At 37.6% G+C, this 15978-nt stretch overlaps 2 protein-coding genes across 2 annotated transcripts in view; one reads left to right on the forward strand and one right to left on the reverse strand.

Moving 5' to 3' along the window:
* Positions 1–658: 658 nt before the first annotated feature.
* LOC127159480 (calpain-2 catalytic subunit-like) lies at positions 659–12463 on the reverse strand. The gene is made up of 21 exons (XM_051102288.1): positions 12416–12463; positions 12052–12121; positions 11301–11419; positions 10853–10986; positions 10501–10669; positions 8725–8805; positions 8550–8635; positions 8402–8476; positions 8162–8322; positions 5997–6166; positions 5670–5681; positions 5130–5338; positions 3844–3880; positions 3663–3728; positions 3519–3576; positions 3346–3410; positions 1994–2062; positions 1711–1789; positions 1151–1267; positions 977–1035; positions 659–886 (listed from the first exon to the last, which is right to left on the reverse strand). The coding sequence occupies exons 1-21, from the start codon at positions 12461–12463 to the stop codon at positions 863–865; spliced, it is 1908 nt and encodes a 635-aa protein (XP_050958245.1). The 3' UTR covers positions 659–862.
* A 278-nt stretch (positions 12464–12741) lies between these two features.
* The window catches only part of LOC127159481 (calpain-2 catalytic subunit-like), a 10381-nt gene continuing 7144 nt past the window's right edge, over positions 12742–15978 (forward strand). The window contains exon 1 of the mRNA XM_051102289.1: positions 12742–12859. Coding sequence (XP_050958246.1) covers positions 12742–12859 — 118 coding nt within the window. The remainder of the gene's footprint in view (positions 12860–15978) is intronic.

Here is a 15978-nt window from a genome sequence, read left to right on the forward strand (position 1 = left end):
GGATATCAGCACATACAGGAGAAATAAAATAGTGTACAAATCAGTGAAAAGACACTAAATTATAATGACAAAAAGAGATTTCTCTTGGAAAAAATGAAGGAAAACATTAATTAAAAGCAACACTGATCATCACTGGTGAAAGATTTGAGACTCAGATAATATTACAATATTCAAAAAAATATTTAGGATTAAAACAACTAATTAGAAAAATAGAAGAAATCAGTTACACAAGACAATTGTTAGGACACACAAGACTTAATAATACATTATTTTTTATGAATAAAGTAAACACAGATAAATGTGAGGTTTGTAAATGGAAAGAAAAATGTAGAGCAAATATAAGGAAGAAAGTGAAAAAAAAACAAAAAAATGCATCATCAAATTAGGAAGGAAATGGGACATTAAAGGTATTTTAGGAATAGATAAATCTCAGATTGAAGTTGTTAAGACATTAATGATTTTTTGCATGCAACTGGTCTTATTTAAGATAAGATTAGTGAAGCCATGAGTTTAAACACTCCAACATATTAGCTGGTGGTTATGATTTTATATCATATTGACATACAATATCATGATTTTTATGGCAGAAACAATGTATTGTGCTATTTTGGTGGAACATAAAATTATGGACATAAAATGATAAAAATGTGTAAATATGAAAAATGTGATTTAGTCGTCTTTATTATAGTCAGTTGTTCATAAGATGAGCACTTTAAACAAATTACATTTTTAAAATAAATTTCAAGTTTGTATAATGCCCGTCTTTGGTTGATTTTACTCGGGTATGTCGGTCTGCTGCATCCTCTTCAGTTTAATTGCAGGAAATGAATGGGCTTCTGAAGCAATTATAGTGAATGGATTTTTAATTAAGGGCCAAGCAGAGCCACTGCAAAACACAAAACAACACATCTGTAACTGCAAACACTACTTTGAGAAGATACAACAATTTTATTCCACATTCACACTTGTGCATCACCTGCCGGATATCCAGCTCGATTTTTCCAGTGTTCTTCTTATTAAACACATCAAACATTTCTGCATAGAGCACAGTTGAAAACGTTACAGTAAACCATCATCATAATTCCTGTTTATAGTCATTTATTTATGGTAATTTAAAACATTGAACTGGATAATCTTCAGCAAAACTTACTGAAGTGCACTTCCAGGCGAATCAGGCAGTCAACGAAGGAATCAAAGTCAATGGCGTGCTGCTGATTGGCATAGCGTGAGGTTATCACCTGAAGTACGTCATTGTTCAACTGGAACCCTGTGAAGAAAAGCAAATACAATCATTAATGCACTCGTCATTATGTCCACTTTTAGAAGAAATTAATAGCTGTACTGTTCACAATGTTTAGACTAATAAACTGCCTTTCACACAGTCTTTATTGGTTACCATTCAGAGATCTTGATGTGTGAACAGGATCTTTTCAAAAATACTGATAAATTTGTTCTGCCAATTTTCTGGCGTACACCCCTTCATGTTTACAAACAACACAAGGAGGCGCAGCCCTTAAGAGGACACTTCAGGTTGATGATATCACAGAATTTACCTGGTATTTTGAAACGAATGTGTGAATGGTGCTTAACCGGTATAAATACGAAATGTTGTTGCCTGTGTGATTTTTGTATTTACCAGGTAAAGTCATTATGGTAATTTTACGGTAATTTACCTGTATTTCTGTGTGAAAGGGGCTATAGACTCATTACCTGCTTCTTTCACGGCAGCTCTCATCTCATAGGAACTCATAGTGCCTGATTTGTCTGTATCATGCTTCTTAAAAACCTCCTGGTGAAGTATAACAGAAAATAGGCCTTAACATTCAGTATTTAACATTGCTAAATAAATGTTGATTTTTTTTTTCAGAAATTAATGTCCACAAAGTTGTTTCTCTGTGGTAAGAATGCACAGTAGATCTGTATCATATAAATTATTGTCTAATATTGCAGAATTTTCATTTATCTTTAAATTACACCAAGATATATATTATACCAAATATTTCTGGATCTTTATCCACAGTATGTGAAACTCCACAAGGCCGAGTTTGCCGCTGCCATCTTTCTGGACTGAGGTCAAGGGTTATAACAGGGTTATGATGAATAATTCGGTTAAAAGGACTTTGTTGAGAATATTAATCCACATTTAAAACATTCAGATTAAAATACAAACTGGGGTTCCCAAACCACTGGAGATTTATCTGGAAACTGCAGGGGGTTGTGAGTGGATGAAAAGCTAATAATTAATTAGATCATAAAATGTAAAATAAAAGTCTCTATTTTCAAAATGAAAACAAAATAACAATCAACAGTATTTTTTATGTTATTAAGAAATATATATATTTTATAAGATTAAAAAAAGAAAAAGTAGTAATCCAACATCAGAAAATCTGACTTTTTCTCTGTTTAAGTGCTATAATCTGGTCCCTGGTGCATCTACCAATCCAGAAAACATGAAAAAGAACAACCCAGTACATTTTTTTGATAAGCCTTTTCTGTAAGTTTGTAAAGCCGCTCAGATTTTTCTCCCCCGTGACTTAAAAAGGGAATCTTATTATAATATTACCGCTTTTTAATCTGCACATTTCCACCCATGGCACCATCATTTTGTTTTTGTAAGCGTCAATGGTGTACCAGTTTTAACGCCAAGGCAAAAGTTTGAGCAAAGCATGCTAACTGTTCTGTCGGTGGCTGCACACAGATCTATTTTAAACGTGCGATTTCTTTCCCATGTGTTTACCTTCACAGACATAATAGACTGTTTTTGTAACTCCTGTGTGTTTTTAACAAACTTTGACAGTTTAAGTGCAATAAGACATGAAAGAGAAAAAAAAAAAAATTGTACTCACACTCACATGTGCTATGGATGTGCAGAAAACTTTATATCAGAAGTTTAAACTAATATGGTTTAAAACGCATGATTTCAGCATGATAAACATGATCATTAAAACCAAACGCATTTTTAGCAGAGTATCTGAGGTAGCTGTAAAGGCACATCCCTATTCTGGTAAAGGGGGTGGGGAACAGCAGCTCATTTGCATTTAAAGAACCATGCATGAAAACAGCGTGTTTCTGCTTACACTCAAAATAGGCATTTTCAAAATGATATAATAAATGATCTGTGGGTATTTTGAGCTTTAAACTTCACAGACACATTCTGGGGACACCTGAGACTTATATTACATCTTTTAAAAAGAGGCATAATAGGTCTCCCTTAAATTACTGAAATATAAACTCTCAGGGGGACTTCAAGTAAATGTTGAAGGTCAAAGTGGTTTGGCTGACAAAAAAAATGTCTGCATGAATCCATGTAGTATCCATTCATGTGATCCAGTGAGGTAAGGATACATCTAGCAGACTGATAATGTGGCGACAAGTCTCCATACTAAATCCATCTGTCTTCACATCGGTTCCTGTGTGAAATACCACAAAACATGGCCTTATGGTCTATATATATATATATGTGTGTATATATATATATGTGTGTGTGAAAAAAAAACTGGGAAAGTTTGTTTTCTTACGTTTCGAGATAACACTGTCCAGGATCTTCTGTAGTTCAAACACAGACACCTCTGAGTCCTGCAGAGTGAAGACAAGATCATGCGTAGTGGGAAAAATAAAACGATAATGACTCAAAACTGAAACTGACCAGCCATTTGACTTACATTTCCAGCAGTCTCATTGAAAAGCTTTTTGAAATGTGGGTCCACATCACTCTCGGATACGTATTGCTGGGAAAGAATAAAACTTTAGTTTTTTAGGTGTTTTTTTTTTTATATCTGAATTTATATAAACATCTTTCTTTTAAATAATAATCCACACTGTGTTTGTAAATGATAAATTTACCTTTTTCACATCTGCACTGATGTCCAAATCCATCAGACTGCAGGGATGAGAGTCAGAAACATCCATCATGCATTTAAGTGCAAATACAAGAATGTTTAGTGTACAGTTATAATTTATTGGTCTGACAATCTGGGCCTGTGTTGACAAAACATTTTATCTTACCACTAAGAGTTCTCCTAAATAGTTCTCCTTCTGGAGCAGCAGTGAATGTTTGAACCTATTTTTTAATAGTTGTGTTTTAGTCCCTCAATTGTCTAGCTCTGCATTTTTTCTTGCAACTTGACAGTTAGGATATGTCAAAAAAACGTATATCTCATTTTCTTCTTCAACTTCAAAATCACCTACATCGCTGCAGAAGTACCAACCCAGTGTTTACAAAGTGAACATGCAAAGAAGATCAAACACCCTTTATAAAAAAAGGTAAAACAGTGATGTAGGACGATCTTGAAGTTGTAAGAAAACAGGATGGGAGTTTTTCGACATACCCTAACTGTATTGACCCAGATTACACAGAGTATACATGCACATTGTAGAGACGAGACAAAATGAGCATTTGAGGTTAAAAAGTATGTAAATTGTCAATTTGTTTAAATTACTGAATGTTTCGCTAGATAAGACCCTCAGCTAGGATTGCTTAGAGCCCTTTGAAGCCACATTTAAACTGCATTTTGGAAGTTCAAACTCATGGGCACCATATCAGTCCACTATATGGAGAAAAACCCTGAAATGTTTTCCTCAAGAAACATAATTTCTTTATGACTGAAGAAAGAAAGACATGAACATCTTGGATGACAAAGGGATGAGTAAATTATCTGTAAATTTTTGTTCTGGAAGTGGACTAATCCTTTAATGGAACATGTCCCAAAATACACTACAGGAAAATATTTTTAATGGTTAAAGTTAATGGTTTGTAATAGTATTTGTAATGAAAACAATTAGAATTTCTGTGATGGTTTGTATTTTTTTCTTCAGCAGAGAGGATAGTTTGTGATGCTAAATGGTTTTAATAATCTTAGAGCAAAAATGTAGTAGTCCTAAATTTAGGATTGACACTCCCATTATTTTTAAGATTTTCTCCTTGGTGCCCAAACTCAGACCTGGAGGGCCAGTGTCCTGCAGAGTTTAGCTCCAACCCCTATCCAACACCTGAACAGCTAATCAAGCTCTTACTAGGCATACTTGAAACTTTCAGGCAGGTGTGTTGAGGCAAGTTGGAGCTAAATCTGCAGGACATCGGCCCTCCAGGACCTTGGGCACCCCTGTTTTAGTGTAACGATGGGACAAACCTGGCAGCAGCCTCTTTCTCTGTGAACACACGCAGTATGAAGCTTCCATTGCAGTGCGGCTCGAAAGTGGAGGGGACAATGACATATTCACCCGGAGGCAGTTTGAAGCGCTCACCCACCTCTCGAAGTTTGGTGAAGGTGTTGCTCTTTGCAGTGGGCTGATGCAACAGTACGTCAGGACCAAGATGAATGTTATTGTGACCCTTAAACTGCAACATTAACACAGATGGATGAAATAACATATTAAAATTTGCTAAGGTTGTTATAAATGTATTATACAGAGTCCCCAAGGGGACTTGGTGATAAACATAAAATGGGAGGAGTAATTATATTTGAATGATTTTGAGTTCACTCACAAAAGTTATCTTGCAAAAAATCTTTGCATTCTCTCACTAAACATTTGCATTCCCCAGAGAAACTGCATTCTCACAAAAGTTATACAATAACATTTCTTCCCATCTTTTGTTTGTTTGTTTGTTTTTTTTTTTTTTAGGAGATCCAACTACTCTTATGTACAAACCATTCAGATGTCATACACACCTCATCTGGAACCTGAAAAACACCAAAACAATCATATTATTTAATGTTCATATCATTTTACCACAAAATTTAGCCACAAAAAAGTTAATTATCTGTAATGTTGATAGTTATGTCAAAGTGAAAGTGTGTTCCAGATTATTATTATTATTATTATTATGTCAAGACAGATCTACCATGAGCTCAGAGGCTATTAATCAATATTTCACCTTCATTTAGGAAAAAAATCTTTAGCTGAACTCCAGATGAAGAACTACACTAATCATGAGAGAGAGTTGGTAATATTGTCTCTAGTACTAATAGTATTACTGATTGTACATAACCAGTTACCTTATAGATAGCGAAGCCAATGGAGTTCGGCTCTCGTCCAAACCGCCTGTCTTTACGAAAATCTTTCTGCATCAGACCCACAAGGATCGTGCAGCCGTTCTCTCCATCATGAGGATCATCATCTTCTTCCTCCAGCTTGATCACAAACTGAGGGTTTGAGCAGAATGTATCTGGAGAGGAGGAACCAAATGATCAGATGGTGGTTAAAAACAAACTTAAGGGTCATTCTATAATTAGGGGTACATTTAGAATTTGACTATGTGAAGAATAAAATTTTCCTTTTTCCAAAAAACCCAAACATGTGGGTTTGTGTTGTGTCACAAGTTGTGTCACAAATCAGGTCCGAGGACTGGTTTGTCACAATAGATCTAAAGGACGCGTACTTCCACGTCTCCATCCTTCCTCAACACAGGAAGTTCCTGAGGTTTGCTTTCAGGGGCGAAGCATACCAGTATCGGGTTCTTCCGTTCGGCCTAGCACTCTCACCCGGCACTTTCATGAAGTGTGTGGATGCAGCTCTGGCTCCTCTGTGACTCCAGGGCATCCGCATACTCAATTACATAGACGATTGGTTGATTCTAGCTCAATCAGAGCAGATGGCGGTTCAACATCGATGTTGTTCTCACTCATATGAAAGAGTTGGGGTTAAGACTGAATGCCAAGAAAAGTGTGCTGTCTCCATTACAGAGAACCACTTATCTAGGCGTGGTGTTGGATTCGACCACAATGCAGGCACGATTGTCACCTGCTCGGATCGAGTCGATCCTCACTGCAGTTGCAAGAGTGAAAGAAGGCCAGTCTGTAAAGCAGTATCAACAACTGCTGGGTCTGATGGCACCTGCGTCCAACGTGATACCTTTTGGCCTGCTGTACATGAGACCCCTACAGTGGTGGCTCAGGACCAAGGAGTTCTCCCCGAGGGGAAACCCGTTTGGCATGATCAAGGTCATGCGGTGATACCTACGTGCCTTGGACATGTGGAAAAAGCCTTTCTGTCTCAGGGCCCGATGTTGGAAGTTTCTTGTCACTGCGTAACGCTAGCAACGGATGTGTCCCTCACCAGTTGGGGATCGGTCATGAGTGGCCTCCCTGCCCATGGTCTGTGGAGTGGTTGCCATCTCACATGGCACATCAACTGCCTGGAGATGCTGGCTGTGTTTCAGGCTCTGAAACACTTTCTCTCAGAACTAATAGGCCGCCATCCTCCACTCTCGCCCAGAGTTGTGAAATTTGTGGGTGTGGCCCTTGAGGGGCCCTACCATGCCCGTCTGGGTGGCTCCTGTGGGTAGGAACCCCTTGGTTACACATTTCCTCCACGGTGCCTCCGGTACGACCTCGGATCCCTCCCTGGGACCTCGCCATGGTGCTAGAGGCTCTTTGTAGGCCCCCTTTTGAGCCTATCGAAGAGTCTTCGGAATTGAAATTATGGTGGCGTGGGCATATTGTTCCCCATAGCATTTGACGCAGCTCGAGTTCCTGAAGGGCAACGTCTCAGGTTACGTCTGTAACCATAGTTCCCTAAAGGGAATGAGACGATGCGTCTCGGGCCATACTTCCAGCATCCCTGAGAGCGCTTGCTTCTGCCTTGAAGCTGAATGCCGGTTCCGGTGCACGTGCTTTTAAGCTTCCTGGTTTATGACGTGACAGCAATAATACTTGTGTAACACTGTTGACAGTCAATTAATCCACTCTTGACACAGATTTGCTAGTTTAACCAACATTAGGGGAAAGAGAGAGAACATAACTTCTATTGTTTCATCCATGTGCTTCTAGACGAAATATCATCATACTGTGCAAATTATGTGAGAATGGGACAAACCATTCTTTTTTGAGGAAGCGTACACCCTAACTATGACATTAATTTATATTTGAGGCCATTTTCATGCTTAAAGTTCATGCTTTAACTTTACAAAATCGGACAGCTGAATACCAGGGTTGTATGTGATATGAACATCATTTTTGAACAAAAGATATGGCTTTTTCAACATATAGTAATGTGATTGGAAAAAATATAAAAAATATAATTGTGTACTAGAAAATTAAGCATCGGGGCTTTATATTGATGAAAATATATTAAAAATATACTTCACAGACATGAGATGTACCCACAATTATAGAATGACCCTTAAACTTATTTTTAAGTGCATTGTGGTTGATTGATTTACCTTTGTTCTTCCTGCAGCCCCCTGCGGTGGATCCCACTCTCCAGTCTCCTTCAAACTGGCTGTAGTTCCAGCGGCTCACAGTGTCACTTGAAAGGGCGTCTGGAGTCAGATTACAGATCTCTAACTTTGAGAACTGCTGTATGAAGTCTGAATACGCCATCCTGACAGGATGAGGAAGATTTGTCAGTATTCATTAATGTACTTCTTATTGTTGAGGGTTAAAAGCTCAAGTTCTCTTACCAGAACTCTCCATCTTCACCTGAATAAAACAGTTTAGCTTTCTCCTCCGGTTGGACGCTGTTCCACTCGTTAGAACTGAAAAGGTCATGGGAAATATTTTACAGGACTGATGTTGAAGGAGTAAGATGATCTGTTTAGGGAAACTCACTTGTCACTCCAAGGGCCTATCCACTCCACCCGACCCCACGGGTTCCTGATACGCACCAGCTGAACCAGACGGCCGTAAGAGTGAACCTGTAGGTACAGTAAGGTGACAGTCATTAGAGCTCCTTCAGTTTTTTTCCTATCAAATCGATATATCCGTGTCAGTGCTGGTGTCTGACCTCTTCTGCGCCTGTGACGGAGTAAACATGACCCTTCACTAGCTTCAGACTCGTCTTTGTCTCTGTCTCCTGTGAACTGGACTTTTAGACATTTTTAATGATAAAAATATTAGAAGATCAGGATTAAATCAGCATTTCCCACATGATAGCAAAAGAATTGTTTATTTTATATATTTTCATTAGGGATGATGCATAACATATCCGCTGTTGTATCAGCCATTAAATGTTACTTTTTAATGTTATCAGTATCAATCCAAAAAATAAAACAGTCCGATATATAGCCAAATTTAGCCTGTGTTATTAAAACAACACTTGTAAAAGTTTTCACCAGTTTCAACTTAAAAACGTACGTTTAGCAGCTGCCTTAAAATTTTACGTTAAATAAACTCCACTCAGTCATTTTAACTCATTACAATAAAATGAGTAAAAATGACTTGTACTTTTAAGTTGATTTAACTTAATTTTAGGTTGAAACTGGTGAAAACTTTTTACAGTGAAGATTCTATTTAACTTCACTTTCTTTCAGAAAGAATGCATTAAATTGATCAAAAGTGACTGAAAAGACATTTATAATCTTACAAAATATTTCAAATTCAAATAAATGCTGTCCTTTTAAATTTTCTATTTATCAAAAACTCATAAAAAGTGTATCATAGTTTACATAAAAAAATTAAGCAGCACAACAGTTGTTTTCAACAACGTAAATACTGGTTTATTGTCTATGAGCTTCAAAAAATAAATCATTATCATTATCAGCCACTTAATATGTATTATAACAAATGTTACACTTGAAACTTGTGGTATTTAGTGTGAGCTACAAGCAGGTCCCGTTAACTGAAAATTGTCCATCACTGACAGATTTTTTTTTTGTCAGTGACAGAAAAATCTGAAGGCTGTCCGTCCCTTTGACAGATTAGACTGAGGGTGATCTATTGTAAAATTGTAGTTGTAATTCCCACCCCTGTCCAGTTGGTGGCAAGTGCACCCCAGTAGTAGCAGAGCAGCAGAGCAGTGCATCCAGAACAAAAATGAAACTGTCACAGATGTTTTCCTATGCGTTTGATTACGCACAGACGAGTACACAGAAGCGATCTATCACACCACATTAAAGAGCGCCAAACCGGTATTTATTGCTTGAAATTCCTAATGAAATGGACAGAATTTGAAATCTGAGACTTTGTTTTATATCAAAAGTAACACAAAGCCTAGCCTATTGCTATTTTTTGGAAGGAAGACGTACTATGTACTGTTTATTCATCAACTGAAAACAGCATAAAACAAAAGATCGATTGTGATTTAAGACTCGATTCATTGGTTCATTAAAATGAGAATCTATTAAAATCGAGAAATAGATTTTTGTTTGTTTGTTTGTTTTTTTGTTTATCCAGCTCTAGTGTATTTTGTTGTTTTTAAACACTGCGCTGTCGTCCTGTAGGTTCATGGTTAAAAATGAAAATGTGAACAAAAATAAAAGCAATTAGATGTTTTATTCTAAGTAAAATATGAAAATTATAATGACAGGTAATAATATATTATGACGTAATTTTTACGACCCTGTCCGTCAAAATGATGGACAATGTTAAAGTTTAGTGCAACCTCTGGCTACAAGTGAGCTAACATTTGATATTTGCACATTAACTAGACCACAGATCAACTCAAATATGTATCTAAAGTCCTATTAAGTATTATATATTTTTTTTAACTTGCCTATTTTTTCTTGCCTTGGAGAAATTAATGATGAGAGAAGACAGCCAAGAGAAGTGGAATAGGACTCACAGAAATGGAACACCCCATCAATGATCTCAGAGTCAGTGCTTTCTGCATGAGCTTAAACAGATGTGGAGGAGCTTTGCTCAGCTCATAGCTCTCAGCGATGCCTCCAGTGAAATCTTCAAAACCCTCAGTGGCCCAGCCTCCCGACAGAGCTTCATATGAGCCGTTTACCCTTCAAAATACAGGAGAAATCAGTGCCAGTAGTTGGTATATCATGGATATGTGACATGTTGTATGAACACTGTGTGTTTTGTAGGCTGAGGTTACCAAGCATTTCAAATGACTCAGTATCTTATTGTCAAGCATTACAGTTTAGGTAAGTAGTAGCAGAATTTATGAATAAACACACACTTACTTTGCATAGGCCTTTTCCAACAGAGCGCTCCAGAACTCAAAACGCTCAGCTGAATGAACAAACAGCAGCTTCCCATTTTTGGTGGGCAGCTGGTCATCAATGACCACATCCACCCATTCACCATACTGCCAGAACTGAAGAGATGCGAACATTAAACAGTCTGATAGTGTCGCTTGGAATAATAAGGTTATAAATACACAAATGAGTTCCAAAAGTCTGAGACCACTAGTGAAAATAATCCATTTTGCATTTTTTATAATGTTATATAATTTTTAATTATAAATTATATTATTAACTAACAATTTGAGTTAAAATTTTATTTAAATTATTTTGATTTTTTTTTTTTTTAAATCCTAAAATGCTGTTTTCTTCCAGATTTAAATTAGATGTTTTAATTCCAGATCTTCAGTGTGGTTTCAGACTTTTCGATCACACTGTATGTTCTTACCTGAAAGTGAAAAATGCCGGCATAGTTCTCTGTAAAACTCTGTCCTTGTGGAACCACACGCTCCAGAAGCTCATTATCCAGAGTCAAAGATGCGATAGCTGCCATCAACCAACAGTCACCTGCAAATGTATCAAATGTCATGGGATACTTCTGCGATAAGCTGATTATTTTATGCAAACTGACCTTCAGTGCACTTATGACAGTTACAACCTGGTCTTTTTAGGATCAACCTGGGCTTCAGTGTTTTGCTCAAGGAGTATCCTGACCATATGTGTCTTGCTCAGTGGTGATGGTCCATGGATTAAACATTGTGGGGTTTGAACCTACAACCTTCAAAGTTAGGTTTTCAATCACTTCCAAGTCTCACAATATGTTTTTCCACAAGACGATATGTGCACTTTGTAGTGTGAGGCAACTTTAATTTGCGTTGCCTATACTTTGATCTGAACCACTTACCACTAAAACCTGCATGTATTTCATTTCGCCCCACATCATTTGTACTATGATCATAAAACTGTACATAATGTTAAATAAAGGTTCCAAAAGAGAGTTTTTACAGTGATGCCATAGAACTACCATTATTGGTCAGTGGATTTTTTAAAATGTTGAAATTAATTGTTATTTATTGTGTTTTTGAGAAATTGTATCATATAAGCCACATATGTGACATAATTTCTGATATAGCGATTGTTATATTTGTCTGTTTTAACACCCAAACAACACCTTTCTAATCAAAACAGTTTTTTCTCACCTAAAGCTCCTTGGCAGATGTCTGTCCGCTTAGCGCCGTCCACAATGAACTGAGGGTTTGAGCAGAGCTCCTTTAAAAAGGGACAATGTGAGAACAATTAGAGGTGGCAGTATTATGCTATGTAATGGTACAACTGAATAACAATAGGTTTTATTTGCTTTTCACAAAAAGTACATGTAAAAATCAACATGTATCAAAAAGTATCAACATAAGATCATCCTCACACCTAAAAAGACCCTTACAAAAACCAAAAAGGATATTAAACCAAAATGGAAACTATAGGTAAACCATGGTAACCATAAATTAACCATAACCCAAAAAACTTTTTACTACATGGTTTACTACACTTTTACTATAATAAAACCATGGTTGGTTTTTGTAAGGGGAAACCTGAGCTGCTGTCGGTTACCATATTAGCCCCTTTCACACATACAGTCTTTACTGGTAAACTACCAGTGAATTATAAATCAGTTCTGAGCACTATTTTGTCAGAATCTTTCAACTGATAGTGACAGCCATCGACTTGTGTGCAGCCTTATAGCACAGCAGGCTACACAACGCTTGTTTCTTTATCTCAGGGAACTGAGGTTACGTTGGTAACCAGAGCATTCCCTTTGAAACGGTCTCTCCTGTTGCACTGTACACTATGGGAAATGCATCTAATAGCGTTGTGCTATAAGCAAGTGCAGAATGAAGCTGCTCTACCAGCCTATCTGTGGAAAACCCATAATGAGGTTTCTGAAGAAATCTGAGCCCACCAGACTGGGGTCCACAGAACAAGACCTTCTCAACTCACAGAGGGGATTAGGTAAACTAAGCGGACAAAATCCATGCCTAAAGGGCAGGGATGTCCAGGTTATAAAATCTGGCGAAGTTAGACAGCAAAGACCATCCGGCAGCCGCACAGATATCACCAATAGAAACACAGCTGGCCCAAGCCCAGGAGGAGGCCATTCCTCTTATAGAATGGGCCCTTACTCCGATAGGACACTGAATGTCCACTGAGGCATAAACCTGGGCTATAGCGTCAAGTATCCAGTGAGACAGTCTCTGCTTTGTGACTGGCAGCCCTTTAGAGTGGCCTCCAATGCAAACAAAGAGCTGCTCTGAATGCCCGACTAGGGAACTATATAAGTACTCTTAAGAGCCCGAACTGGCAGAGTAAATTCAGACCCTGCTGAGTTATGAAGAGCCAGTTTGAGACACCTTAGGCATATCTGTCTTGGTTTGAGGACAACTCTGTGACATAAAGCACTGACTGATAGTGCTTGTTAGTCACCAACTTACTTGACGGACGCTAATGCCAGAAAGAAGGGCGGTCTTATCAGCCATGAAAAGGAAGGCCCTGTAGTCTGTGCGGTGTGTTCAAGTGCAGTTTTTTGGTCCAGACGCTGCTGACGCGAGGCAACAACTGACGTTGCGGCCGTCTTTGAAATGCCACTTCGACAGGCAAGTGCAGCTCCTATTTCTTTAAATGGGGAAACATCAAACACCTTATTTAGCAGCTCTTGCAGAAAGGTTAACACAAAAGACATGTCACAAGAGGATGGGTCCTCCTTTCATGCTGCACACCATTCAGAAAAGATTGACCATTTAGCATCTTGTAGATGATGCCCTAGCCTCTGAAATGGTGTAAGTCACTTTCACAGGGAGCTGTATACTCGCATCATGGGGCCAAACATAAAGGCTTCACAGCTCAGGCTGGGGATGCCAAATCATGCCTTTCACTTGAGAAAGGAGGTCTGTCTTCAGTGGTATCAGCCATGAAAAGGGAGTGTGACCTGAGACCACCTTGGTGATTTATAAAGGCTACCACCATCATGTTGTCCAAGTAGACTAGGAACTCCTGGCCTAAACTCACTTGGAACTACCTGTGCATTAATTTAGGAATAACTGATAAAGGGCCATTAAATTATTAGAAAATAGTGCACCTCTGCTTCACCGCATTACCACTTCAGGTGTGTATTATTTTTGAATTATTCAACGGACCAGAGTCAGTTATTCCACTTTATACTACAGTTACCACACTTCAAATATTTTTCAGATATTGTATTTTAAAGACCTTCATCAGGTTTTTGCCCTTAAAATGTTCTTGTAAGTAGGATTAAGTTGTTAAGCATCTCATCCAACACCTCCATTGCTAATTCCAAAATGTCATTTTAGACCTTTTAATGGAGGTTTGAGATGTTGAAAGCAGACTAATGCAGTTAATAATGAAGTTATTAGACAAACAGAGAGAGAGATTAAGGTGAGTTTGTGTGTTTCTCAACAGTGTTTGGCAACAGCATTTTTACTAAAAGCAAAACTGCAAGTTATTAGTGAGAAATGGCATGTGGCTTTTAAGTTGCTAAACCATTTTACTGATAAAACTGTCAGACAAGTGCTAACAACACATTTCTGTGTGTGTGTATGTGAGTATATGTCAGCATATATGTGCATTTTTAAGGAAGAGAAAGTGTGAGAAAAAGAGTAGCCTATGTGCTTTCTATACATAATAAAATGTAAATTCGTGGCAAAAACATGGAAATGATTCAGCGTTTTTATCCTATTGTTTACTATATTAACTATATTAATGGGTTGGGTGGGGGGTACACTGCCCTCCAAAAGTTTAGAAACGCCCTAGAAAGTGGGGTTTTGGACAATATTGGCATGAATCCTTTTAATTTGTGATAATTTTGCATTGATAAGGGACAACACAAACTACAAAAACATTTTTTATTACATAAACAGTTTATACACAGAAAAAACTTAAATTTTCGATTCATCAAAATATCCACCATTAGCAGCTATTACAGCTCTGCATAATCTGGGCCTAAATTCATTGTATTCTAAACTTAATTGGCTATCAATTGTTGAAGCTATTAAGGTGTGTTGACCCAAAAATCTTTTAAAAGCCTGGGCCAAGTTTAAACCAGTAACCAGGCATCACAGCTGGCAAAGGGCATGTCTGACTTTGACATGTATATATTGCCATTATTATGTAATCAAAATGAAAATTATTATTGCTGGTCTTCAATGATAATGTCAACTTAATTTAATGAATTTGCACCAAAAAATAAGGATTTATGCTGATATCGTCCAAAACCACACTTTGCCAGGGGTGTCTCCAAACTTTTGGAGGGCAGTGCCCATTGGCAGAACCTGATTTTACCAAGTATGACATGTTCCTGGATCATCATCTTTGTTGACCCTGGAACAACATTGTGATTAACCAATCAGATTTGAAAAAACAGTTTATAGTTTTTGTGAAGTTTAGGCTTACAATCAGTGTTTGGTGCTTGTACATCAGTGTCATTCATCTATCATTTCCTCTGATTTTAGGGATTACTCATAGGTAAAGTTAGGTTTAGGTGTAGGGATGTGGTCAAGATTACATTTTTGGATGAAAATGTTGTTCCAGGGTCAACAAAGTATGTTGACCCAGGAACACATCTAACTCAGCAAAATCAGGACGTGCGTGTACATTGATTGCACTACAAATACAAATTTTAAACAGAATCACATTGTGAAACAAAAATACACACAGAAGCCTTTACCAAACCTGTTCCACCAATATCCCATTATTACAGTTTTAACTTTTGACTGTGTGAGAAAATGTACATGTGGTGTGACAGCTTAAGAAAAGTGTCAGTTCTCACGCTGAATGTGTGAAACTTGGCAGCTCATTGCTTGGTCATTGTCATTGTGGGTTTTGGTTTTTTGCTGTTCTGAACTATAAGCACATTTGAAATTTAAATGAAATCGTTTGGCAAAGTGATATGGGAATGTAATGTGATCAAGACCTACTTCCCAGCAAACACAGAATGTTCCCCTAATGTTCCCATATGGTTCCAATTTGGTTATTTTTTGGGAACCAAATGAGAACATTCTAGGAATCTTTTTAATAACCTATAAAGAACATTCCCAGAACATTCCCTGCAGGTTATT

Source organism: Labeo rohita, unplaced genomic scaffold (assembly GCF_022985175.1).
Source record: "Labeo rohita strain BAU-BD-2019 unplaced genomic scaffold, IGBB_LRoh.1.0 scaffold_220, whole genome shotgun sequence".
In the NCBI taxonomy this organism is placed as follows: Eukaryota; Metazoa; Chordata; class Actinopteri; order Cypriniformes; family Cyprinidae; genus Labeo; species Labeo rohita.